The following is a 25643-nucleotide window of genomic DNA, read 5'->3' as shown; positions in this document are numbered from 1 at the left end:
CAAGAAAGGCAAATGTAGTATCTCAAAAGATGGGAATAAAGGAACAAGGTGGTGTTAGACGTTATGGTTCACTGCTATGCATTGTGTTGTATAGATTGGTACTAAGAGCTAAGTAACTAGACTACAAAGATGAAGTTTCAATGGTAACAGAGCTGCTGATAGTCCTATGTGTTTTAGTAACTATTACACTTTTACTACGTCACACTACTTTTGACCAATAAAACGGTACGAAAGGACGTCTTTCAACCAATTATGGCTGCTTATCGCACAATTTTATCGCGTCCCTAGCATTTGTTTAATTTTATCGCGTCCCTAGCATTTCTTTATTTTTATCACTACCCTAGCATTTGTTTCTTTGTTTGCCACCATTTCAAACTGCACTGGTCTGGACGTCAAAAAACAGAAAATTACAAACCACTCCAATCGATGCACAGCACTTTCAAATACAATATGACTCACATTGGCATTCAAGAACAAGAATTAATAAAGATCACTGGTCATAGCTTTGCATCTTCCCTGAAACCCATTTACAAATAAATGAAGAGCACCATTCGGAAATCCTGAATAAGTTGAGGGATATACCATGTACATCACCGAGTTCACTTCTTTTACGCACACGTCCAATATAACATCAACTGAACCACCAACCACTAAAACATTCAAATTTGAAAATTGTACCTACTTTCAATAATTGTTTCTTTTAAAATTATTCCTGTTTATTTTTTATTTCATCGTCGTTAATTAAAATATTTCTTGTTTATTTCATCATCCCTAATTAAAACTTTTCTAACACTCGTTTATATTATTTAGGTTATGTTATAGCTTCTGCTGTATGATATTATGAATAGTCACGTATCAGAGATTGTTTAATACTAAGATTTATTGAAAATCATCTGTCAAGTGACGTTGATTACTGGGATCGGAATAATTGAAGTGGAATGCAACTCTTTTAATAAAAATGAAACTGAATCAACAAAGCCTTCTTGACCAGTAACCGTCCACAGAGTTCAATGAAGATTCCATAGTTGGCACAACTGATAAAAAAACAGCTATTCATAACACACTACTGCCATCTATTAGCGTAATATTTATAATGTTGAGATGGTACAAATTTGAAGACAGTTTTGTACTTTCGTAAGTCAATTAATATTTTATTGTATTGAAGTACTTCGTTACTTCTAATCTTTATGTACTTTCTTCTAATCGTGTAATAGTCAATTAAATCCCACTCGAGATTTGATTTTCTCTAGATAAATCAAAACTTCTAGTGAGATTACTGTTGATAATATTGCTCTACTTCTTATTCTCAAATTGGTCATGATGTGACCAGTGCGATGCCATTTAGGTTAATACTGAAATACTTTCTTTGGTAAACATATTGATTCCATTCTTTGTTTGATATAGCCTACAGTAGAACCCCGAGTATGCATCACCTTATTAACCGATTGGCGAATTATCCGACTGTCTCTCTCTACTTTTTTTTTCTCTACAGAAACATTATGAAGTACTATTGTACGTTGTATCACTACATATTTTTCTAGGAAATGTTATTAGGGTAATTCCGGGAGAGATAGCCATGCGGGTGAGACGACCAACCGCTCTTATTTTCATTCTAATCATCTGTTTCGAATGAAAATCGGTTTGCCGCCAGATATTAATTAAACGAAGTGATTGTTGCACCTGCGAAAACGGAAGGTTATTATTTCCGCGTTTTGTAGCCGTTCGTGAGTCTGTGAGCATGCAATAATTTTTCACCTTCTGAAATAACAATAGAGAAATACTGCATTTTGTGAGGAAATTTGATGGAAACATTATTAAAGAGGTAAGGCATCTTTAAACATTCTATCTTAACTGTATTTGTTCTCTTCACTGCTGCCAGTTTTTATTACGCGGTATGGCCATCTCTCCCGTAAAAAAAGGAGAGATGGCCAGCATTTTTCCGGGATAGTTGGCCTACAATTGAGGAATATTATTATGTTAAAAGTATCATTATTTCTAGATTCCGATAAAATATAAAGCAAAGCCCGGCAGCAAACGTATCTTTGGAATGAAGATGACTTATACCGCGCTTTTGAAGCCTTTAAATATGGCACTTCTGTACGTCAAGCCTTCATTATATTTCATATTCCAAGAAAAGCCCTGGAAAGTAGAGTTAAAACACAATTATACAAAGGGTGCAATGGGACCAAATGACACATAGGCAATGACAATGGATGTAGGTTTGTTCGCCATATTAAATATGCAGGAACATGAATTTTCCCTTACAGGGACCGATGTCTATAGTCTCGCTTACATTTTTGCTGAAGAACTTGTCAATTTCTCTGACTGGCTGACAAGCAAGCATTCTGATGGGAGCAGATAAAAAAGTTATTTTTTTTCACCATGTTTATAACGTCAAAAGAAGTGCTTATAAAAATGTTGGCCACTTGACCGCAATTACGAGGGCCGTAAAAAAGTTCGCCAGGGATCGTTAACAGAAAGAAAACACAATTTAATTAAAAAAATTATTGAACAGACACAGCAATTGTTGAGCTATTTTTTCAACACAATCCACACCGGAATGAGATATTTTTCATATGATGGGATCGGTAGAGAGGTGCAGGCGGCTGTCCAACGCTGGTTTCGATCCCAGGAAGCTGACTTCTACGACACAATGGTACAAAAATTGATCCCATGTTATGACAAATGTCTCAATTCCAGTGGGAGATACGTTACACAATTAGCGCAACAATTGCTGTATCTGTTTCAATAAATCTTTCCATGTAATTGTGTTTTTTTCTGTAAACGGCTCCAGGTAAAATCACTTTCTGGATGGACTCGTAATTACGGTCGAGTGGCCAAAATTTGTATAAGCACTTCTTTTGACATTATTAATATGGCGGAAGAAAAAAAATAACTTTTTTATTTGCTCCCATCAGAATGTTTGCTTGTGAGACAACGCTTCCTATCCCGGAAACCAACTGGAAAAGATACTGTTACTCTGACCTTTCAGGATTTTGTTTCATTAACATGTTCATAAGGTCCCGCGTCGTGGCCTAAGGCATCCTGCCTAGGACTCGCGTTACGGAATTCGCGCTGGTTCGAACTCATGGGGGAAGAAATTATCTCATGAAATTTGAGCCAGTGTATGGGACCGGTGCCCACCCATCATCGAGATGCACTTGGGTAACTACGATAGGTAGCGAAATCCGGTTAAGAAAGCCTGCTGTAGCGGCTGGGGGGATCATCGGGCTAATCACACGATTCCTCCATTTGGTTGGATGATCGTCCACCTCTGCTTCGACATGTGGACGTGAGGCCAGCAGCCGGCTGGTCGATCATGGTCCTTCATGGGCTGTCGTGCCTCGGATTATTATTATAATAATATGTTCATAAGCGTTTCAATTTATTTCTGTATTGTTTTAAGGAAAATTCACTAAAAGAGGAAAAAACAAAAAATAAAGTTGTTAAAAAGTTTCAAACAATCATAATTATGCACTTAGACACTATATTTATGTGTCCAGTGCATAAAACCTCATTCTTTTACAAAAAATTGTTATGAATTTACTTAAAAATTATGGTCGCCATCTATCCCTATATCCTATGGCCATCTCACCCACATATGTTGGGTGAGATGGCCAGTGGCCTATTATATTTCAAATGTATTTTTTTAATACATCAGTGAATTCTATGCGCCCTGAGGCACTGTAGTGGAGAAACATAACCTAGAAGGAACGTATTTGATTTGTTTCGTATTTCTTTACCAATCGGTTACCCTGTTCTAAGTGATTTAAAAAACTATGGCCATCTAACCCGGAATTACCCTACTAGGGCCGTGACATCGGTATATTATTGTATTAGTCTGAGGTGAACATACGACGCCCCGGACACGATGTAATCGACGTGTTTCAAGTACAGAGAGCGGAAGCGAATTTGACACACGTCTAAGCAAGCACTCTCCGCACATGTGGGGACATTAGTCCAACGTTCATAGACAGTTATGACGTAGTGCAGAGAGCGGCCACCAGAGTGAACCCAAGAGGTGGAACTTAAACTGAGAGGATTCCATCCGACACCGGGATGGGAATCCGGTGTGGCTTAGTGGATAAAGCATCAGCACGTAGAGCTGAAAACCCGGGTTCAAATCCCGGTGCCGTAGAGAATTTTTCTCCGTTCCACTACTCTTTCATCGTACTCTTTCATCGTACTCTTTCATCATTAAACTTCAATTATTTTATTGATGACCATAATATTTTACTACTTGTAGGCCTAATGCACTTGCCAGAATTAAGGGGAGTAAATTAGGGTTTGAAATATCATTTAAATGAGTATAAATAGTATTTTTTCTGTATTTTTACTTTTTTTATCTTACTTCTTTATCTTTCACCATTTCAAAATCATTTGGAGTCGGCCTCGGTAGCGCAGTTGGTATAGCGCTGACCTTCTGTGCTCGAGGTTGCGGGTTCGATCCTTGCCCCAAATCGGTGGAATTTAAGTGTGCTTAAATGCGACATGTTCATGTCAGTAGATTTACTGGCATGTAAAAGAACTGCTGCGGCACAAAATTCCGGCACACCGGCGATGCTGATATAACCTCTGCAGTTGCAGTTGCGAGCGTCGTTAAATAAACAATAATTTTAAAATTGTTTATATCAATTGAATCCTTTATTTTAATTTTACTGGTAATTAAGCCAATATTACTCTCTCTGAACCTTTTTTATTCGTTCTGGTTCACTTTCACAATATAATATTCGAACGCGAGTTGAAACTCCAGCTATAATATTTTATAAACTTGCTGTCAGACGGCATTTAGTGCCACACCTGCCATGGCGATGAAAATTGTAAACGACAGTTCAAAAATTTACCGCCAGCTATGAGTTCAGCAATTTCAAGTAAAATAATTTTAAAGTATCTGAACAGATGTCTAAAAATAGTGTACGACACACATGTTCATGGATGGGCAACTCGTGCTCACGAAGTGTTAAAAAAAAATCTTGAAAGAAAGAAAGAAAGAAAGTAAACTGAGCCAGCCACAGCATTTCAGAATGACGGATGATACAATAATTATAGTAATTTTAGACAGACTGTACCTAAACACACATAATAAAATTATATTTCCTAGGTTTGTAAATTAGTTTAGTACTGGAAACACAAACTTAATACAATCATTTCAAGATGCAACAAAGGGCCTTAACTCTGCCAGTTAAAAAAACATTATTATTATTATTATTATTATTATTATTATTATTATTATTATTATTATTATTGTTATTCTTCTTATTATTATTGTTATTCTTCTTATTATTATTATTATTATTATTATTATTATTATTATTATTATTATTATTATTAAAAAGTATTCCTCTGTTCTCAGAAAGGTAATAGTCTGTATTCGCAAACAATCACAAATTCAAGGAAGTAATTTTTACATGTCACGGCAAATGAAATAAACCTACTTACGAGCTCTTTCAGTACATGGACTGCTTTACATTTCTTTTTTGTATTAAACTCTGAACTCTGCCTCAAGCACATAATGTGGAAGCAAAGAGTATATTTGGAAATCTGTCTTGGGCAACATTACGAACAGTTCGATTCCTGATTTCGCGGAATCTCAGTGGCTTGCTGTTCTGTAGATTTATCAATTCAAGCTACAAACTTTCAGGATCTTCTGTCGGCTGTAAGCCAGAAGGATTTCAGAAAAATCTCCATTATTTGATAATATTGTCACTGTTTCTCCAGACTTACCAGTGACTTCTGCTGTAGGTCTTGAAGTAGGGTCTTATATTTTTGATAAGCAGATTTTCTTATCACTTTTCAAAATAATTTATAGTAAAAGAAAGTGAAGTTGCCTATGTTCTACGTGATACTGCCACATTTCAAATTTATCCATAAATGCACTTAGCTACTCGATCATGTCGTGCAATTCTGTAACTAGCACGCACAAGGTGCTAACGATATTTGATATCAGTCTCACCTTGTTGATATCCCATTTCTACCTTTTGCTGTTCTAAAGCAGATCTGGACAGTATTTCATTACTAACTTTACACTTTAATCCAAAGTGTCGAGTATGAATACCAGCCTAAAACCTTCACTATGTTTATTTGCAACATAAAATGTCGTGCGTAAAAAAGTGTAATAAAACATTATACAAGCTTTTCCTCCCTTCTTAATAAAAAAATCTTTCTCTTTCGACTCATCACTAAAGGGTAATGATCTGATCGGATTATATTGCTTTTTACTTAAAACGAGCCGCCACTACTTGCAGATGCGAGCGAACTTGCTCCTTGTAAGAACCACATACAGACACTACAGCCAGTACAATCCGTTCTATCTGCACTGAGGTTGTGTTGACAGTTTGAGAGTACGAGTTGCCCATCCATGCACATATTAGGCCTATATCATTTTATTTTGTTGACATGTTTTCTACACTCAGTCTACGGCCTAGTTTCGCAAAAATTCCTACTTGTGGTTTAGACATTTGTACCATAAGTCAGTGATTCCCAACCGGTGTGTCGTACAGTGCCATGGAGTGTGCCGCGAAATTTTGGAATTAAAAAATAAATTTTATGCCATCCAGGAAGTCTCTTTACAACGCATTTTTTATTTACAACGAAGTCTTTGATATGGTACATTTTTTTTTGAGACAGACTTTATCAATGAAATGTGAAGACTTGCAACAATGCTCGGTTTAATTTTTCTGCGTGGAGATAATTCGAATGAAAGTGAACATCTCCAACAATGCTTAGTAATTCGTTTACTCTTTCCACTTAGTAATAAAGAGAGTTTAGAATCGTCAGAACATATTGGTCAGTTTCAGATATGCGTGTGAGCGGGTGATAGTGCGATTATTTTATTAAAAGTGCTTTATTTAGATTTTGTGGACAAATTTTTAATTGAAAAAATCAATCTGTAATATGTTCTGACGATTTTAAACTCTGTTTATAATTATTATAAGTTCTGGGTTAGATGACAACAGTGCTAATTCAAATAATGTGAGCGAAAGTTCCCTTCAGGGTTCGCAAAAACGAATACTGCGTTTCGTAAATATTATAGTGATGAATACTTGCAATATGGTTTTACGTGGCGTGGAGATGAATATAAACAAAATCTCGAGTATCTTATATGCGGAAATGTTTTGTCAAATCAGTCGATGGTGCTGAATAAACTAAAAAGATATTTAGAACTGCCGTTTTCAACTTCGTACTTATGTCGCTCAGCATTTTCTACCATGAAAATAGTGAACTCTAAACAAAGCAACAGTCTGCTGCATTTTGAAGATTATTTACGTGTTGCCCTGTCAATCATAAGGCCACGTATAGAGAAATTTTATGCAACCCACCAAGCGCAGACTTCACATTAATGTAAATAGGTGAGTTGCCAAAAAAGATATTAAAATTTATTTTATCGGACATCCACAATAGACAGGTTGAAATTTTTGACACACACCTTTGTTTTTTTTCTAATGCCACTCAAGTTGCTGTTTTTTTTTGTTTGTTTGGATAAACACTAGTTGTACAGAAACAGCTGACATGTGTTGTTCTATTTGTTTTTATTGTTCTCCTGAAAAATAGCAATTTTGACAAGGGTAGTTTTTGTAATAATGTCTTCAATTGTTATTAGTGCTCTTTTCTGATGTTACGCTCTGGAACACATTCTGGCACCTTTTTGTTACGTTTTCATCATGGAACCGAAATACATGTGAATAACTATGTTTTTAATATTAGCTATTTTTGTTTCAATTCCGCTTAGACCTTCGACGAAACTGTTAGGCCATGTCTCAAAGCTACATTTTCAGCTGAAGTGAACTAGATTGTTGACTAAATAGCCGGATGTGACGTCAGAAGTTGTGATCCAAATATACATAGTGCATAGCAATCAAGTTCGTAGTAGCTAGTAAACGAAAATGCTTGCTTGAATGCTGACTTGTTCACTAAACAAACATGGATACCTCATCGGCAATTGGGGTTATTAAATCTGAAAATGCTTTGGAAGTGAAATAATGTAAATATAATGTAGAATAACACGTTAACTTTGAACACTGGCATTGTTAGTACCTTCTGTACAATGTTTTAAACATTATTGTAATATATTAAGCCCTTATCTTTCCGACATAATTCGTAATTAAACTGCATTAGGACACTGCCTTCTTAATTTAGTGCTGCACAGTGATGTCATGGTTTTTAAAAAATTAGTTTATGAAGAAGGCCGTGTTTCAAGCATACATTTCCAAAGCTCCCTAGTGTGTAGTTTACAAGTCACCTAGTTGCTAGTCACTAGTGTGTAGTGTGGACTTGAGCTTTGAGACACGGCCTTAGTTGGACGAAAAGGAGGTTGAAAACGACAAAATTCCCGTGCAGTGAACAGTAATCGTCTCCCCGTCCGCTATAAAATATTCTGCACAGAGTTCCACCACAGTCTAGTATATACAGTTACGAAGCTTCAGTTTTTGAGGGTGCTAGGAACAAAATAGACTGTCCAGGTACTATTTCGCTTTGCCTAACCTTATGATGAGGCGATAGTAGCGATCCTAATGGTTATCAACTATCTATGGATACATATTCCCTATGTATTGAGCTTCGTGACTGTATATACTAGACTGTGGTTCCACCACCTTTTTCTCCAGAAGAAAAGCATTGGTTATTATTATTATATTATTATACAGGGACATCATTTTATTTTTACTAACATTTTTAATATTAACCTGTCTATACCTTTAGAGAACCGGAAACACCGCTTGCTCCCCCCTCCAAGACTGGAGTTCGATGATACTGGCGTAAAACACAAATCACTCTGCTAGGTATAGGATGGAAGAAAAGTAGTTCATCCATCTACGTAAACTAGGAAATATCGCGATTTTGAGTTTGATAATTTCCATTAGGTTTTTCTTTAATCAAAGTACAGTACTGTATTAAGAATAAGTGTTTTTACTCACGAAGTGAGTTATCCATGCGAACGTATTCATTATGCAGTGTATATTATACTGTCTACAGCACATTAGCGTACAATATAGAGAAAGAAGTTAAATTTAAAAATAATCATAATATGAATATTTAAACACAATTTTGAAAATGGTGGCCGTTCATTTCGATACAGGCTTCAGTTCTTTTGTGCATATTATCGCACTATAGACTATTGCATCTAATTCCAATTGCCAGTTTCGTCCTTCGTACTAGTAACTCATGTTGAAATAATTCTGTACCTACTCTACGTACTGTGAATTCAATCTTCACTTCTGCCCGACCCGAAAATATAAAATTACTCAGACATGCTATCTACTGTCCGTCCAAGTGGTTATGCCGCAGGATTGTAGAAAGGGAGGAAATCACGTGACTGTTAATTACTTAACGAGGCCCTTTTATTTAAGTTAAATTAAACAGCTGTATAATATTACGTAAACGTCCAATTCCTAAGAGAAATTAATGTTTTCAGAAAAGAGCTAAGACAGCCCTGCTTTTATAAAGGGGCGAACAGAAGCAGGTGGAGGAAACAGGGATGCGACGTAGACAAACGGACAGTACCTGTGCGAAAATATGATTCAATATTGAAAGCTCTTTCGTCATTGGAAAACGCGAACATATTTCTGGAACGTACTATACCCAGTAACTCAGTACTGCTTACTATCTGCGGTCTTGGTTCTGTGTGGAGTTGGAACTTCCTTAGTAGAAGGGGTGGGAGTGAAGTACATTCAAAAACTCAGGTATAATAAAAATTGAAGTAAAAATAAAATGATGTCCCTGTATTTAATAAAAATAAATAAGCTTAAGTGTGTCGCAATATCGGGGCGCTCAGTAAAGTGTGTCGTCAGTCAAAAAAGATTGGGAACCACTGCCGTAAGTAGCTATTGTCACGCAGCTCAGAAAATATTTTTAATACGCAAAATTTATTAAACTTACCAAGGCGAGTGAAGTCGGGGGCGTAATGTGAACTATCGCGATGCGGTATTACGAACGCAGGAGCAGTAGCGCCACGGCTCCGGGCTGCAGGACTCCACTGGCTTGGCCGAGTAATTTTTTTGTTATTATAGTAGTAAACAAATTGAGTTATTTTTGTTGATTCGTTATCAATAAAATTTATGTGCGTGTTGGTTTTGTTGTAGGCCAAGTAACACATCCATTTCACTCATTCTTTGTGATAAAGTACATTCATAATAATTTTAATGAAGGACACATAAAGTCTAACACTGATATACAGGATGTAAGGAGTATAAATGCCGTCCTTTTCACAGTCGTCAGGGACAGTGTACAGGATCAAAAAAGTCCATAGAACATAGGGTCAAAACTTGACAATTTTCCCAGAAAAAAAATATTTCTTCTCTTATTTTATACCCGTTACACTGCTTATATCGTTAGTAAAATTCGAAAACATCAGTCTAGCAAAGAGAGTTGATATTAGTTTAAATAAATATTTGTGTGTTCTATTATGTTTTCGTGAAATTAAATAAAATTGCATGCTTAAATTTGTTAATATTCTGGCTTGAGAGATGTGGCAACGTGTTCAGTAGGCAGTACTCTGCACAGACGTACGTACATGTCAGCTGAGTTCAAGCTCCCTGTCCATAGCTCTACTGCTGAGCGGATGATAGTTCGGTACAAGGTATTCCATAAACAACTTACAATGTTATTCACAGTTTAGGAATATCATATGTTATTAATTTATGGAGAAAATCGTCGTAATTCAAGTGAGGCAAGAAGATGTACCGTCAATGTTTTTCGCAATGAAGATTACCTAATCTGCGAACTTTTGTAGCGGTTTCTCAACGATTATTAGAAACTAGGAGTCTCTTACCTCGTTTCAAAAATCACACAAACAGAAATTTCTTTAAAAATGATACTGGTTCATGGAAGCGGGAGAGATTAAAATGTTGCATATAAAAAATGTTCGTGTGATTTTGTGCAGTAAACCATTATTGTTTATTTTTTACAAGTACAATAAAAAATGGACCAATATTGCCAATATTAACTAAAGTGGAAATTTATCATGAAGTTCTATTAATGAGAATGAAAGTTTGCATTTGCTGTTCGTTTTATGTAAACAACGGTCCGCCCCTGCATTAGAACAGAGCATCTGTTTTGTACCGGTATGTCTGTATCCGCTTGAGCTGTACCGTGTGCTTGTAAACTCCCTCTCCCCATCCAGGAACGTTGCCAAACGCCTAATATTGTGAACTTTAATAATTAGTTAAATATTGTAATTACAAAAAATTGTGAGGATATTTTTTCTTCCTCATGATATGAACAATAATCAGTTAAAATAATGGCACTTATACTCCTTACACACTGTATAATATACGATTGTTAGGTTGGAGGGGAAGGCACCAAGCTGGCTTCCCAAGGGCGGCAACGTCTTAAGATACCTCACTGATTGGTTCCCGGTTATCATTGCTCATAGGTAGTAATGATAAAAAAATAACGATATCCCGATTCCTAATACACGCCATGAAGGCGTTTGGTGGACATACACACGAAAATAGCCAAATATATTTAATACATGCACACGCATTACCTGTCAACAAATATGAAATTACTTCACTTTATTTAGATTTTTCCTACGAGTAATACGATGTGTGATGAATCCGGTCTGAATAGGACGTAAATTCTCGATCCCTAGATTCCTAACTAACACATGCCACTTAAATGTCTTGTATAATAGTTCACTCGTTCATAATACCAACTTACTTGACGACTTACATATCTAAGTATATGAACAGAACTATGCAAACTGCGCAGCTGCAATGGATTAAAATGTTCACAGTGAAATGCATGATAACTGCATGGTGGGAGAGAGGAGAAACTAGTCTCGGGCTTGCGATCTCTTGGCAAGGTCATCTCCTATCGCTATTCTACGTAAAGAACGCTTTTATAGCAGAAGCCGGGAAACTTACAACTCAACCGGTTACGGTACACGAGAAAGCAGTCGTCATTACAGTGAAAATAAAAATGTTTTGACCAGTATCTGAGGGTGACGGAATCATTGACCCTAATTCATTTAGTAATGAATTGCTAAAACATGTCTAACAATATCATAATTTAACTTTGGCCCGTCCACACCTGTGGAGTAACGGTCAGCGCGTCTGGTCGCAAAACCAGGTGGCCCGGGTTCGAATCCCGGTCGGGAAAAGTTACCTGGTTGAGGTTTTTTCCGGGGTTTTCCCTCAACCCAATACGAACAAATGCTGGATAACTTTCGGTGTTGGACCCCGGACTCATTTCACCGGCATTATCACCTTCATATCATTCAGATGCTAAATAACCTAGATGTTGATACAGCGTCGTAAAATAACCCAATAAAAAAAACTTTGGCCCTGCGGTGGCCTTACTTTTGCTGTAAATATACCACTTTCGGTTTCCAATATTAATTGTTAAGTGTCCCAACAGTAAATCTCATAAATGTAACAAGTAAATTTTAATATATTACGACCAATATGAAAGTTAGTATTTATACATTATTTTAATGTACCGAAGTACATATAATATTTCCATGTAGATATTCTGCGTCATCATACGATGAAAGAGTAATGGAACGTTCCATTACTCTTTCATCGTACGATGACGCAGAATATCTGCATCGAAATATCATATGTAGTTCGGTACATTAAAATAATATATATGATATGCGTAAATCACTTCGTGATTTAAGACAGCGCTTATTCCGTCGGATCCCGGCCAACTAGTCACTCATAACGAGTGCACCTCAGCACATGTGTGGACTTCAGTCCTACGTTCATAGACATCTATGACGTAGTGCAGAAGGCGGCCACTAGAGGGAACCCAAGAGTTGGAACTTAAACTGAGACGATTCTGTCCGATGCCGGGGTGGGTATCCGGTGTGGCTTAGTGGATAAAGCATCAGCACGTAGAACTGAAAACCCGGGTTCAAATCCCGGCGCCGCACAGTGTGTAATTTCAAGCAGCTAGCCGGCCAAAAATAAATTTTCACACCCTATCTTTAATGCTAAATTCTTATATAGACGTGTTTATAACACTCCAAAGTATACTATCCAAGTGTAGACAGGTGCTTACATCTGTTAGGGGACCCTCCCAACAGAGCGAAAGTTGCATGTCTCCGACAAGATCATTTACGCTGTAGAGGCTGGCGCGAAGTAGTAAAGTTAATACAGTATTTTTTCTAATACAGAGTGTGGATATATTATAAGAAGGTATGCACTTACATATAAGCTAATTTTCGTGACAAAAATTATTATCTTATTGTCTAGAATAAGTGTCTGGATAAACATGTGCAAAGAGTTTGAGTTTTACCTTATTATATATTTCGAGTTGACTTTTAAAAGGTGTAGCCCTCTATCACCTCGATAAAATTTTGTAGAGATATTCATTATACATTTATAAATACGACGTCGTGATTTTTTTCTGCAAACAGGTGCAGACAGAGTAGCTATTAATCATTTTCAGAAACCATGCGCTCCGTAATCCGGAGAGCTGTTTTCCAGATGTGGAACAAGAGCGAGATAAAAGTGAAATTCTCAAATATAATTGAACATTTTGGTCTCAAAGATTACTCTGAAGACATTTTATAGTCAATAAAAAAATGAATTAAATTTATGTGCTCGAAAATTCGATTACGGTGGGAAAAATACAGCAGAAATGAGAAAAATGTCTTAAAATATAAGGCGCTATGTTTCAACCAAGATGCAAAGTCTGAAAATAAAATATATAATACTTTGCCATCTACTACAAAACAATTCCAATTTGATTCTGCCAGTACAAGCATTCGAGGACGTCCACGTAAACTTTTCGGAGACTTAGCGAAAGATCAAAACGGAAAAAAACTAGTCCACATTTTAAAGAAAGATCGCCAGAAGAAAAGCTTTCTGTTGCCCATATGAATTTCAGAACTTCCAGGAAAAGAGATGCGGCCAATATTGTAGGAGAGCTTTCACTTGCAGTACTTCAACGTGCGACAAAATGGAAAAAAAAAATCGTAAAAATTGATTTTGCAGGAACGACCAACAATTGTCACCTAATAAGGATCTCGCTTTGATTACTGATCTACAGTTGACCTCAAATCAATATAAAGAATTAAGGGAAATACAAAATCTTGTAATAATTAGTTTAGATCCACCGTTTTACTTATTGCAAAATATTGAAGATAGGATAGGTTCAGGCATGTTGACATGACATGTTGTTGACATGATAAAACAAAGCAGTCGCAATAAAAACGATGCAAATACCGCAAGAATATTTTTCAGTGAGGTTTCCACTTTCGCATATATTACGGGAATAGGTGGAAATCTAATAAGTCGTTTACACATGATATATCAGAAACCTTTTTCATGCGGTTTTGCAATACTGATGAACGGGCACTTGACATGTATGCAAGGGAGACAAGGGAATTATATTTATGCTTGCACAAATAGTATTATATGGCTACAATCCTTCATAAACTCTTGGCTCATGGACAGAAGGTCACAGGACACTATTATACTTACTGGCAAACTATCTCAGGAAGCCAAGGAAACTAGGAACAAATACTTTATTAGACTTTTCAGAGAATTCTTCGCAAGAAAAACATCAAGAAAGACACAAATACCGATCTTTTACTCAGGCTACTTATTTCTTTGGACCCTTACTTCACCAGAAATTGAGAAGAGGAAATTGCGGTCGATTTCAATAGTAGTGCTGCAGTTCTCTCCGAGCCTCCATTAGTCGGTGCTGCCGAAGTAGAGATTAGCAGCGAGGATACAGATTCTGATGGGGATGCATCTTACGTCTGAACGAGTAAGATATGTAGCAATATTCCTTCGGCTTACGCTTTCAATTTTAAGTGTATTCCACATTATAAACATTAATTCCACATTATGAACATTAATTAATTTTTTTCACTCGAATCGAATTTTTTTTACAATATTACTTTTTTATTTTCAGTAAAAATAGTTTCTATTTTCATTTTCATTATTAAAAACTATTCACTTCAATAATTGAAGGTATATACTAAATTTTATGAAAATTGAGCGATTAGTTTTCAAGAAATGATTTTTGGCCGGCTAGACTCGCTAAATTACACACTGTAGGCCGGAGAGAATTTTTCTCCGTTCCATTACTCTTTCATCGTAGTATTTATACACTTATTAATGTATTCGTGTTATTGTCTAGTCCAGAGCTTTCCAAACTGGGTGTCACGACACTTTGAGGTGTCGCCTTAAGATTTATGGAGTGTCGCGAACTGTCTGGTATATTTAATTATTTTCAGCAATTAACTCATGAGAACTGAAATGAACTAAGAAAATCGCTGGTCACCCCTTGCTTACCTAGCATCTTTGATAGACGCATAGATTTGCGTATAGTTGCAGTATAAAAGTATGATTCTAGTCTGCAAGGTAAGGATGAGAATATCTTAACTGCAACAGACAAAATATCTGCGTTACGAGACAAGTTAACAATTTCGTCTCGGAAAGTGAAAGAGGGCAGCTATGAAAACTCCCAAATACATCTCACTGTGATTCGAAGAACGAAATAAAAGATTCAGTTCAAACTATGTGACATTACTCACAGATAAACTCGAAAGTTACTTCCCAGATCTGAACACAAAAGCTTATGACTGGATAAGAAATCCATTTTTGTCATTTGAAGTTAGTGGACTTTCCTTAGCAGAATAATAATTGACAGAGATTAAAAATGATATGAGCTTGAAGTTGAAACAGCAAAGAGATGATTTGAACAGATTCTGGATTTCACTTGAAGATTTTCCGCAGTTTGCTAAACGGGCTCTTGTGGTTTTGTTGCAGTTTTCAACCACATATTATTGTGAAGCAGTATTTTCTGTGATGACCAGTATCAAAATAGTGAAAAGTGGCAGTTTAGATGTGCTGGATATAGAAATGCGAGTGAATTTATCCCATATTCGTGCAAACATAAAATACATTTGTAAGACTCGCTAAGCACATGTGAGCCACTGAAAAAGTAAAACCAAGGGTGAAAGTAAGTGTGATTGTTTTCCTCATCTTAGAACTCTATGTAAATGTTTCTTCCGTCTCATATAATATGTTAACAATACTGGAAATATGTGTGTTTATTTCATTCATTTTATGAAGGATGTACAAGTAGCCTATTAATGTGTGTAATATTTTCATTTGAGGGATAAGGTGACGCACTAGTTTGCTAGGGTGTCGCAATATAAAAAAGTTTGGAAAGCACTGGTCTAGTCATTCGGGGGTCAATATAATAAATACCAACGTACTGACAAAGTGATTTTATTTATTCACAAACATAGGATAGGCCTATGTTGCAATAATAATTATTGTTCTTCAAAAACTATACGTATGAAATTCAGTTTAGACACTTGCTGAAACACTGTTCAGTGTTTTAATTGAGGCACTAAGAAAATGCAGTGGCTGCTATGAAAATGTTTCCTTAACCCGAAATCTGAACCATTTTTCGTGAAACAATGCGATCGCCTTTTGGCTTAACTCCACTTACAATACAGCTAGATCTGGAATCACTCCTAGGGAAAGAGGAGTTTTGTCAAAGCGGTAAATAAGTGAGGGGGGGAGGGATTAGTGTGGGGCCCGTAGTGAATCATCACTAGTATGAGAAGTGGGGAAATAATAGACGGGTAGGATGGGGATTGAGAGGTAACAAAGATACATTTAAAAGGAACATGAGTGGAAGAGGGAATGAAGTAAGTTGTGACTTGCATAAATTGAGGTGTAATGAGGTGGGATGGCACTGCGTACATATGTGAAGTACTATCCCGCCGGAAGAAATGCTTAACGACAAATATAGGACTACGCCGTGTCCCGCTTAGAGGGATCGAGAAATAAGTGCTAATTTAAAGTATAAATAATGGTTTTATAACATAACTTTTTGTACAACTTGATATAAAAACTCTCCGAGTTTCGGAGAGTGGTCAGTGCAACTCGATGTATGCGCCTCGAGCTACCCTGAAGACATCCAAAAGGTACTCAACCTTCTGCCAAGTGTTCCATAACATTTGTGGAGTGATTAGCGCAGCTGCATTTATTATGCGTTGTCTCAGTTTTTCCGAAGTGTCGACTGTACCACATTTGTACATAACATTCGTCATAAAACCCCAGGAAGAGGTCAATGGGCGTTAAGTGGGGTGACTTAGGTGACTAGACAAGGGTTCCCCATGTTGCTGAAAAACCGATCCTGGGGAGTTTATCAATAACAAAGTTCTGCACATGTCCAGATACATATTCCCTTTGATTGTCGCCTCGATGAAGTAGAATGGTCCAATGACGGAACGCTCTACTGAATGGCGCCAGGCTTGTTTCCACGATAAACGTTAGTGCACATGCGCATGGATATGCAACTGTTTTTAAACCATTGGTGAATAAACTTGGACAGTTTCTGCATCTTGTCAGATGTAAATCAAAACAATATCTTCATCTGATTTTAAATGGTGAGCATTTATTTCTCGATCCCTCTAAGCGGGACACTGTATTATTATTATTGTTGTTATTATTATTATTATTATTATTATTATTATTATTATTATTATTATTATTAATTTAATTGTGACGTATTTAATATTATCAGTATTATGCTCCTTCTGTTCTAAATGTCGTGTCATTTCTTTTGCTTCTTTTCCGAAACCTCAACGACTTCGATTTCTTATTTTCCACCACGTCTTTATGTTTGTATGCTAGTTCGCTGATGTGGGCCTACATCTTCATCTACAATTCCTTCCATTTCAATGGATGTTTTCATTTTTTTTAATAACAAATCTGAAACAAGACGAAACAGTAATGAATTAATGATTTCCGCACTTTTCGCATGGAGCAGCTGTGGGCTAGAAGCGCTACGTCGTTATATGAGCACAAAGTTCACTTGCTTGCTTGACTTTGTCAAGTGAGGATGGGTATTGTCTCTGAATAAGGATTGTAACTTTCTGCACATAATGACAAAGTTAATTTAATATCTCTCTCCCCCGCAGCACTTAAAATAGTTCAGTAAGTGTTGTAACAGGTAAATCTCATTTCCCTCTGCGCGACACAATATCACCTGAAAGAAATTAATATTTCGATATTGTAACTTTTATTCAACAATGGTTTGACTTTTATTTCTAACTTTAATCACACAGCCGTCAGCAATGGGTATTCCACAGCAACACAGTAGTCGTTATTGCACTCCACTGAACAATGACAATTCACGTGTATTATTGAGAAGAACAACAATGTCCTCCTAATTCCAACTAATGTTCACACAAAACACTATGTACAAAACAAAACTGTCAGTTCTCAGTTCACAGTTCGTTCGCCTTGGCTAGTTCTTGTAGATCACTCACTCATGTTCACGGTTCATCGAACCCCAAGCCTTCCAGATACAGTTTACTGCGCTTCGAACCCAAGACTTCCGGATAAGCCGCAATCGCCTGGACGCTGCCACAGTTGCGGACCTACTCAAGTTCACTGCACATCGAGGTCAGGTTCACATTGCTTGAAGACTAGCTAGCTCTCTCACAGTTGAACTGACTTACTTGCTCGAACTCAGGCCCACCTCGCTCGCTTCTAATTCAACTGACTTGACTTAAAGGCTGCTCGCGTTCTCAAATATACTGCGTCGCGTAGCTTCTACAACAATCAGTCTCCAGATGTTTCCTTACTCCCGTCTCCTCCGCTCCGCGCCAGAACCGCAGTTCTTTTCCCTCTCTCCACGCCGAGCCCCAGCGCCCGCGGAAGCTCGCGTCTCCTTTCCCCGCACCTTCCTTCCCGCGCGCCTCCTTTCTCCCCAGAAGCGCGCGAACTCCCGACACGGCCAGACACGGCTAGAATGTTCGGCCTGCCGCCACAATATTATATGAATAAATTACTACAGGAATTATTAAATAATGACAACAAACTTGAAACGTCTATAGATTATGGAATTTAGTATAACTATTATTATTTCATTCATTCATAATTTTCTGCCCAAGGGTTGTCGGACTTACTTCTATCTGTGCACATTTCTATTACATAGTGTTAGTAGAATTTATATTTTCTATCTGTGATATGTCTGATGAATGAGCTCACTGTTTTAACTCTGAACTTGTATCCAATGTCTTTGCATTTTTTTTTTTTTTTTTTTTTTTTCCGTTTTGAATTTGTATCTTTCTGCCATCCCTTCCTATTTGATGCCTATCGGTGTCAGTCCTGTTCTGATGCAGTGTTTCGCTTTAAATGGTTCGAAATATTTTTGTGATGATTATACTATTTGATCGTATTTTTCACTGTTAGACTTCTCTCTCAAGACATCTATTCATACCGGTGCTCAATAAGACAAAATGAGGAGAATGGCTTCTTTGTTTTAATATCTCCTGTGCGCCATGATTTAGCCCCAAGTAAGTCTTGTTGATTTGGCAATGCATTTCAAAGTTTTAGATATTAAAAATAATTGCGAATACTTAATTTGCTTACCACAGATTAATGAGATGTTTTTGTGTCTGCTAAAATGTCATAAATATTTCCTTACATGTGTTTCTTCCTATAGCATTTAGTGGCTTTTGACATAGGAGAATGGCTGCGAGAATGAGTATTCATTTCATCTTAAACTGAATATGCTACCGCTGAAACGTACAGTATATGTTTAGTTTTGGATTTCGCTGATAATTGAATCAGTCATTTGTAAAACCACATGAGTCACAGAAAATAAATTTCGAGAAAAATAGAAAAAACTACCTATAGTTAATGGATTTTCTGTTAGGCCTATGAAATTTTTACAGGAGAACCATACATAAGTATGACTGATTACAAAAGCATTGTATGTTAATTATCTAATTTCATATCACCTTAAAATATTTTTTAATTTATTGGACTCACGTTGTTTTAACAAGTACCAATAATAACTCCAGTATCCCGATAAAATATGGAGTGTATTGTTTGTTGTAGTGTGAAATATATTATTATAAAATTTTCAATCAATTTATATTGTTATTTTTATTTCATATTCAAAATTATTTATATCATTCACAAATTAAATTTAAAATATCATACACGACTTTAAAAAAAAATTATTCGCGAGTAATTAATTTTCATACCAGTGTGTCACATGTTTAATGACAATGTATCAGTACAGACGTATCTTTAGTTCGCAATAAGAACGTAACATAAATTGCATATTATCCCTCCAAAACTACTGTGTTTCTTGCTTTGGAATCTCTCTCCGAGGACTTTTTCTCTTTATATCATGCACTTCTACAAGTCCTTGAAGGTACACAGGTACACATCTGGTTCATTTTCAAATGACGTAGTTTTATTAAAATGTCTATTCTATCTGGTACAGGTACTTTCATAGAACACTGTTGATTATTTTATCTTCTACAGAACTCTTGGAACTACACTCACTGTCCAACACCTTGACAAAGAAGTGCATGATAGTAAATGCGTCATGGCTGCTCATGCGTTAAAGCCACATGAGTCCTGGACTGTTGTAGTTTTGAAAGAACTCAATGTTTTAAGATTTTATAGAATGCTTAGTAATGATCGGACTCATGTTTTTTTGACTGGAAATGATGCGTCTGTCCATAGTGCTTCCTATAGTACTGGTAACTCATTTTCGTAAAAGTGTGGACTCATGTAGTTTTACGAATGACCGATTCAATTATCTAATCTGTATTAGATGGTGCTACACTTGGCGTAGTTTTATTTAAACAATATCCTAGTGCCAACAAATGGATTTGTAAACACGAAGGACTCTCCAACAGCGAATGGCGCGATGACATTAAAATGGTTGGAAATGTTGCTGCAGTACGTGCTGTGCCGGAAAGATCTCAGGACAACCGTTGTAGGCATTGCCACAACGAGGTTGAAACTCTTGCACACGTCCTGAGATCCTGTCCGCAAGGCGAAGGTCTACGAAACGCTAGACACCACCAAGTACGATCAATTATAGCCACTGCCCCTAAATATGCCGATTACAACACCTTTGAAGAAGTACATGGTCTCTCCGTCACTGGCAATACACGGCGCATAGATATAATAGCTTTCAAGGAATCTACAAGATCTGGATTCATAATTGATTCCGCTGTGCGTTTCGAAACGAATGAGGAACAGCCAGCAGAAGTGGATAAGGAAAAAAAGAATATCTACAATCCTACCATTCCATATTACCTCCAAAAGTACCAGCTAGAAGAGCTTGAAGTAATCGGACTTCTGGTTGGACCAAGAGGTACCGCTACTCTCTTCATGAAAGATGTGTTTAAGAGCCTTGGAATACTTATATCTGTTATTCCGATTGTAACTTTAGCTGCATTGAAAGGATCAATTGCTCTCCTGAAGCATCACCTATATTCGAAATGAAACAAAGTTCATTAGCATTCTTTATTTTTTTATAACACTTGCCTCTCTAAAACTAGGTATATTTTCACCAATCACAAAATGTATTTGCAGCTAAGTACTCTATGTACTTGTAGGAGTTTCATTGTCAAATCAAATTAATGGTTCACTGAACTTGTAAACATTTATATGGTTAAGTACTGTTTGTCCCTTGTGGCAGCTCACGAATAGTGAGAAGATTTCTAAATTAAAATTCTGGAAAGAGTATAACAAAAAATGTAATATAAATTTTTGTTTAAGAGAAAGTGCACTGAATACATATTTTTCCGTTTATTCTGCGAGTGTTCATGAATATCTGTATTGTATCTCGTACATTTTTTCACATTCACGCCCTTTTTATAAGCTTCATGTTTCGATTGCTGCAATAACTCCACGTATCTATGAGCACCTGAAATGAAATCATATATAATATATTTATAAGCCATTCTTTTTTTCTCGAACGAATTCTCATCTAGACTTAAGTTAAAACTTCACTATCACTCTTGGAGTCATACTCACTTATTGAAAAGCTTCTCGTATATGGTATTTGATATCATATCATATAACTCATCTGACAAAGCAGAATAAAATTTAGTTTGCATCAAACCAACTATGCCAGGAACATAGCAGACCTGTAAGGAAAAGAGAAGAAAGAAACAATATCAAATTTAATTTACCTTCACATTAACCATAGTACAGCCAATGGCTGGTGAGTTATGCGGCGTATCACAGTTAGTTTAAACCGTTGCTTACGTGATTAACTGATTATATAAGCTGGCGCATATCGCATGAAATTCGCAATTATATTAAAGTAAATGGTTGTCATTCTTAATACACTTAGAGTGTACAATGAGCAGTAACATGAGCTGCTGCCAAAAAGTCAAAAGGAGAATAGCAATGGCAAAGGAGGCTTTTAATAGAAAAAGGAGTATCTTTTGCTGACCTCTGGAGAAAGAACTAAGGAAGAGACTAGTGAAGTGCCTTGTGTGGAGTGTAGTATTGTATGGGGGAGAAACATGGACATTACGACGAAGTGAAGAGACGCGAATAGAAGCATTTGAACTGTGGATATGGAGAAGGATGGAACGTGTGAAATGGATATAGACAGAGTAAGAAACGAAGTTGTGTTGGACAGAATGGATGAAGAAAGATGATGCTGAAATTGATCAGGAAGAGGAAAAGGAATTGGCTGGGTTACTGGTTGAGAAGAAACTGCCTACTGAAGGATGCATTGGAAGGAATGGTGAACGGGAGAAGTGTTCGGGGCAGAAGAAGTTACCAGATGATAGACGACATTAAGATATATAGTTCATATGCGGAGACAGAGGAAGGCAGAAAATAGAAAAAACTGGAAAATACTGGGTTTGCAGTGAAAGACTGCCCTAGGGCAGAACACTATGAATGAATGAATGAATTCTTGATATTAAAAGATATTACATATTATAGACTAAGGCACTACCTTCCTGTTGTGCTGTTCATTCACCATAGCCTACATTTTCGGATATAATGAAAGAAACATAATAAATTTTACATGAGCATTGTAGCTTACCCTTTTCACGTATTATTATTATTATTATTATTATTATTATTATTATTATTATTATTATTATTATTATTATTATTATTATTATTATTAGATGTTCCAGTGAATTAAGGTAGGCCTACTGTATTATATTCCTTTTTCCTGAATTCATAATTTAAGCATTTGTAAGTAGTATATTTGTTGTATATTGACGTTTAAGTATCATGATTTTTACTAATTGATAGGAAACTGCAGTCACAATGCATGAGAAGTACAATTGCGCGATTTTTTCTTGCAGATCTTGTGGTGGTGAAATAAATGTCTAATAGGCCTCCTGATTAATCTGTAGTGGACAGTAATAGCAAATGCTTTTATATTTTTAAGCATGCGAGATGCGAGGTGCGAGCCCCGACTCGCACAAATCCGGACTACACGAGAAATAGTGAGTGGTTTCTATAGCTGCGACGTGTGAAGTCTGCGAACCTCTCTCTATCTCTCGCATGATCTCGCATAGGCGGGCCTCGCAACTCGCATGGGTCGGTTCAGAAAAACCAAGGCTTTAGTGTTTGTAAACATTTTAAAATTAGAAGTTAGAATTAAATTTTATTAAATTATGAAGTTAGTCTGCAATATACAGTATGTGATTAGAAGTGATTTACTGTTGTGTTTCATTCTGCAAACCGAACCTCAGTAAAGAATGCGGTTTGTTGTTTCATTAGGCTATTTTCCAGAAGATGGTGAACTAGGGAAGAAGTGGTGTTTAGCCATTTATCTCAAAGAAAATCATCACATGTCTGCAGCAGACAATTCAAAGAAGCAGATTTCAGCATTAGAACAATAAGAAAATGTTTGCTACCTAATGTGGTACCATCCGTATTAGAGGATTTCCCAAAATATAAACAGATATCTCAGGTTTCTTTTTTTGCCGCCCATAGGCACATGCGCATCTGTTCCCCCCCCCATATCCATTTCTCTTTTGTTAATGCCTGCATCTCGCTTCCCTGAGGTGTGACTAAGGTAGGAATTTATACTACAACATGAGGATATTCGTTCTGCTTCGACTGTCATTACGTCATGAATGACATGAAGCCTGAGGTATGGCCAGGTTACAACTGAAACGTGTTTTGTATCGCAGCAATTGAATGGGGATACGTTTCTCGTGCGTAGGGTTCAGCGTTGTGCTCCAGCAATTGGTTTGTTTACTTTGCATTGCGATTCATTGATGATTAACCACATAAAGTTGGATTCTGGACCCCGTACTCATTTCACCGACATTATCACCTTCGTCCCATTCAGACGCTAAATAACCTAAGATGTTGATAAAGCGTCGTAAATAAAAATAAAAAGCATTGCTAGCTACACTCACTCTCTCTTGCAACAACGAACACTCTAAGCATATCTAACCTTGTAATCTCTGTGGGTAAATTCCTATCTTTACTTATGACTTGTAAATTTAATTAAAGTAGAAGGAAATATGGTTGGTACACCATACGGTGTACCTTATCACAACAAATATTTGCAGTAATTATTATTTATTACTCTTAATGTAATAATATTTGATTTGTCTTGGAGGATGAGGGGAGCAAGTTACACTAAACTTGGCAACCGCAACACTAAAATCGCTTTGCTGCGTATGTTGCATTCTAAATAATGCAAATCGTACCTATATTAGGACCTAAATGTCAATATTCAGCAGTAATAATTAACATTGTCGCAGAATATTTCGCCATTACAGATAATTTTTAATTATACTCTTTTTCTCGAACGTATTGAATAACGTTACTGATTGTATTAAGAAAAGACAAATTAAGAATTAGGCCTATACTAGTTTAATAATAATAATAATAATAATTATTATTATTATTATTATTATTATTATTATTATTATTATTATTATTATTATTATTATTATTATGTCTAAAAGTGGAAGACATACCGGTACTTCATTTTCAGCAATTAAAACGAATTATAGAGAACGAAATCTAAAGGAAAAACACGGAATTGAAAACAGTAAAGTAAATGAACCAGATGAGAATGTAGTTTGAAAGTGAACTTCTTGATTGAACAAATTCAGGCTTTCGTGAAACAAAATTTTAAATTCCATTAAATCACACTGAAAATCTGCATACTGTTATTTAACAAGTCATTAATAAATCTCAAATAAGACTGTAATATGCTTGGGATATTTATAATCTTCGTACTCGATCAGTAATGCAAAATTAATCAAAGAATTTTCACGATACACAATGCTTAGTAATGAACTATTCATCATTTAATAGAACTGTGAGGCGAACCTAGCGATAGAAGTTTAATACGCTGCGAGTCCCACTTTTGATCTTTCTATGCGCCATCTTGTATAATCACGTAAGCAACGGTTTAAACACTATAAACATAATTGTGTCAGTAATGAATTCCAGGGATAGGTCCTTGGGTAAAATTTCCCTCTATAGTAAAAACTAATATCTTCCTAATGAACAGGTTCTGGAAAATAGTTCATCATGTGTAGTGAACAGCAATTATGCTGGTTGTATAGAAAATTGGAATGAATGAATGAATGAATGAATGAATGAATGAATGAATGAATGAATGAATGAATGAATGAATGAATGAATGAATGAATGAATGAATGAATGAATGAATGAATGAATGAATGAATGAATGAGGAAATGGAAGGGAAAACAATTTAAAGATACACGATCTCGCGACATTGTGAGAGAATTTGGGGCAGTGGAAAACTTCTTAAGCTCCAAGTCAGTTGACCATTTATCTCACTTGACTTTAGGTGTCCGGTTCTAAATATTAATGACGTATATAGATTCTTTATATGCTCACAATAATAATCACGAGCAGCATAAACGTTTGACATAATTATA

The 25643-nt window shown here is 36.3% G+C and overlaps 2 protein-coding genes across 8 annotated transcripts in view; both read right to left on the bottom strand.

The window, feature by feature from the left end:
* LOC138704832 (retinol dehydrogenase 7-like) overlaps positions 1-21258 on the bottom strand; it is a 68987-nt gene extending 47729 nt beyond the window's left edge. For 2 of the 7 annotated variants that reach the window (XM_069833131.1, XM_069833138.1), the window contains exon 1: positions 21045-21258. In XM_069833131.1, coding sequence (XP_069689232.1) covers positions 21045-21121 — 77 coding nt within the window. In that variant the 5' untranslated portion in view covers positions 21122-21258. The other 5 variants (XM_069833132.1, XM_069833135.1, XM_069833137.1 and 2 more) reach the window with 5 other exon arrangements.
* The window catches only part of LOC138704834 (short-chain dehydrogenase/reductase family 9C member 7-like), an 80504-nt gene continuing 76101 nt past the window's right edge, over positions 21241-25643 (bottom strand). Inside the window, exons 8-9 of the mRNA XM_069833140.1 lie at positions 21768-21880; positions 21241-21657 (exon numbers count right to left, since the gene is read on the bottom strand). Of these exons, the coding sequence (XP_069689241.1) occupies positions 21648-21657; positions 21768-21880 (123 nt within the window). The 3' untranslated portion in view covers positions 21241-21647. The remainder of the gene's footprint in view (positions 21658-21767; positions 21881-25643) is intronic.

Source organism: Periplaneta americana, chromosome 8 (genome assembly GCF_040183065.1).
Source record: "Periplaneta americana isolate PAMFEO1 chromosome 8, P.americana_PAMFEO1_priV1, whole genome shotgun sequence".
Taxonomy (NCBI): Eukaryota; Metazoa; Arthropoda; class Insecta; order Blattodea; family Blattidae; genus Periplaneta; species Periplaneta americana.
The sequence above is the reverse complement of the archived record's forward strand: the minus strand, read 5'-3'. Positions and strand labels throughout refer to the sequence as shown.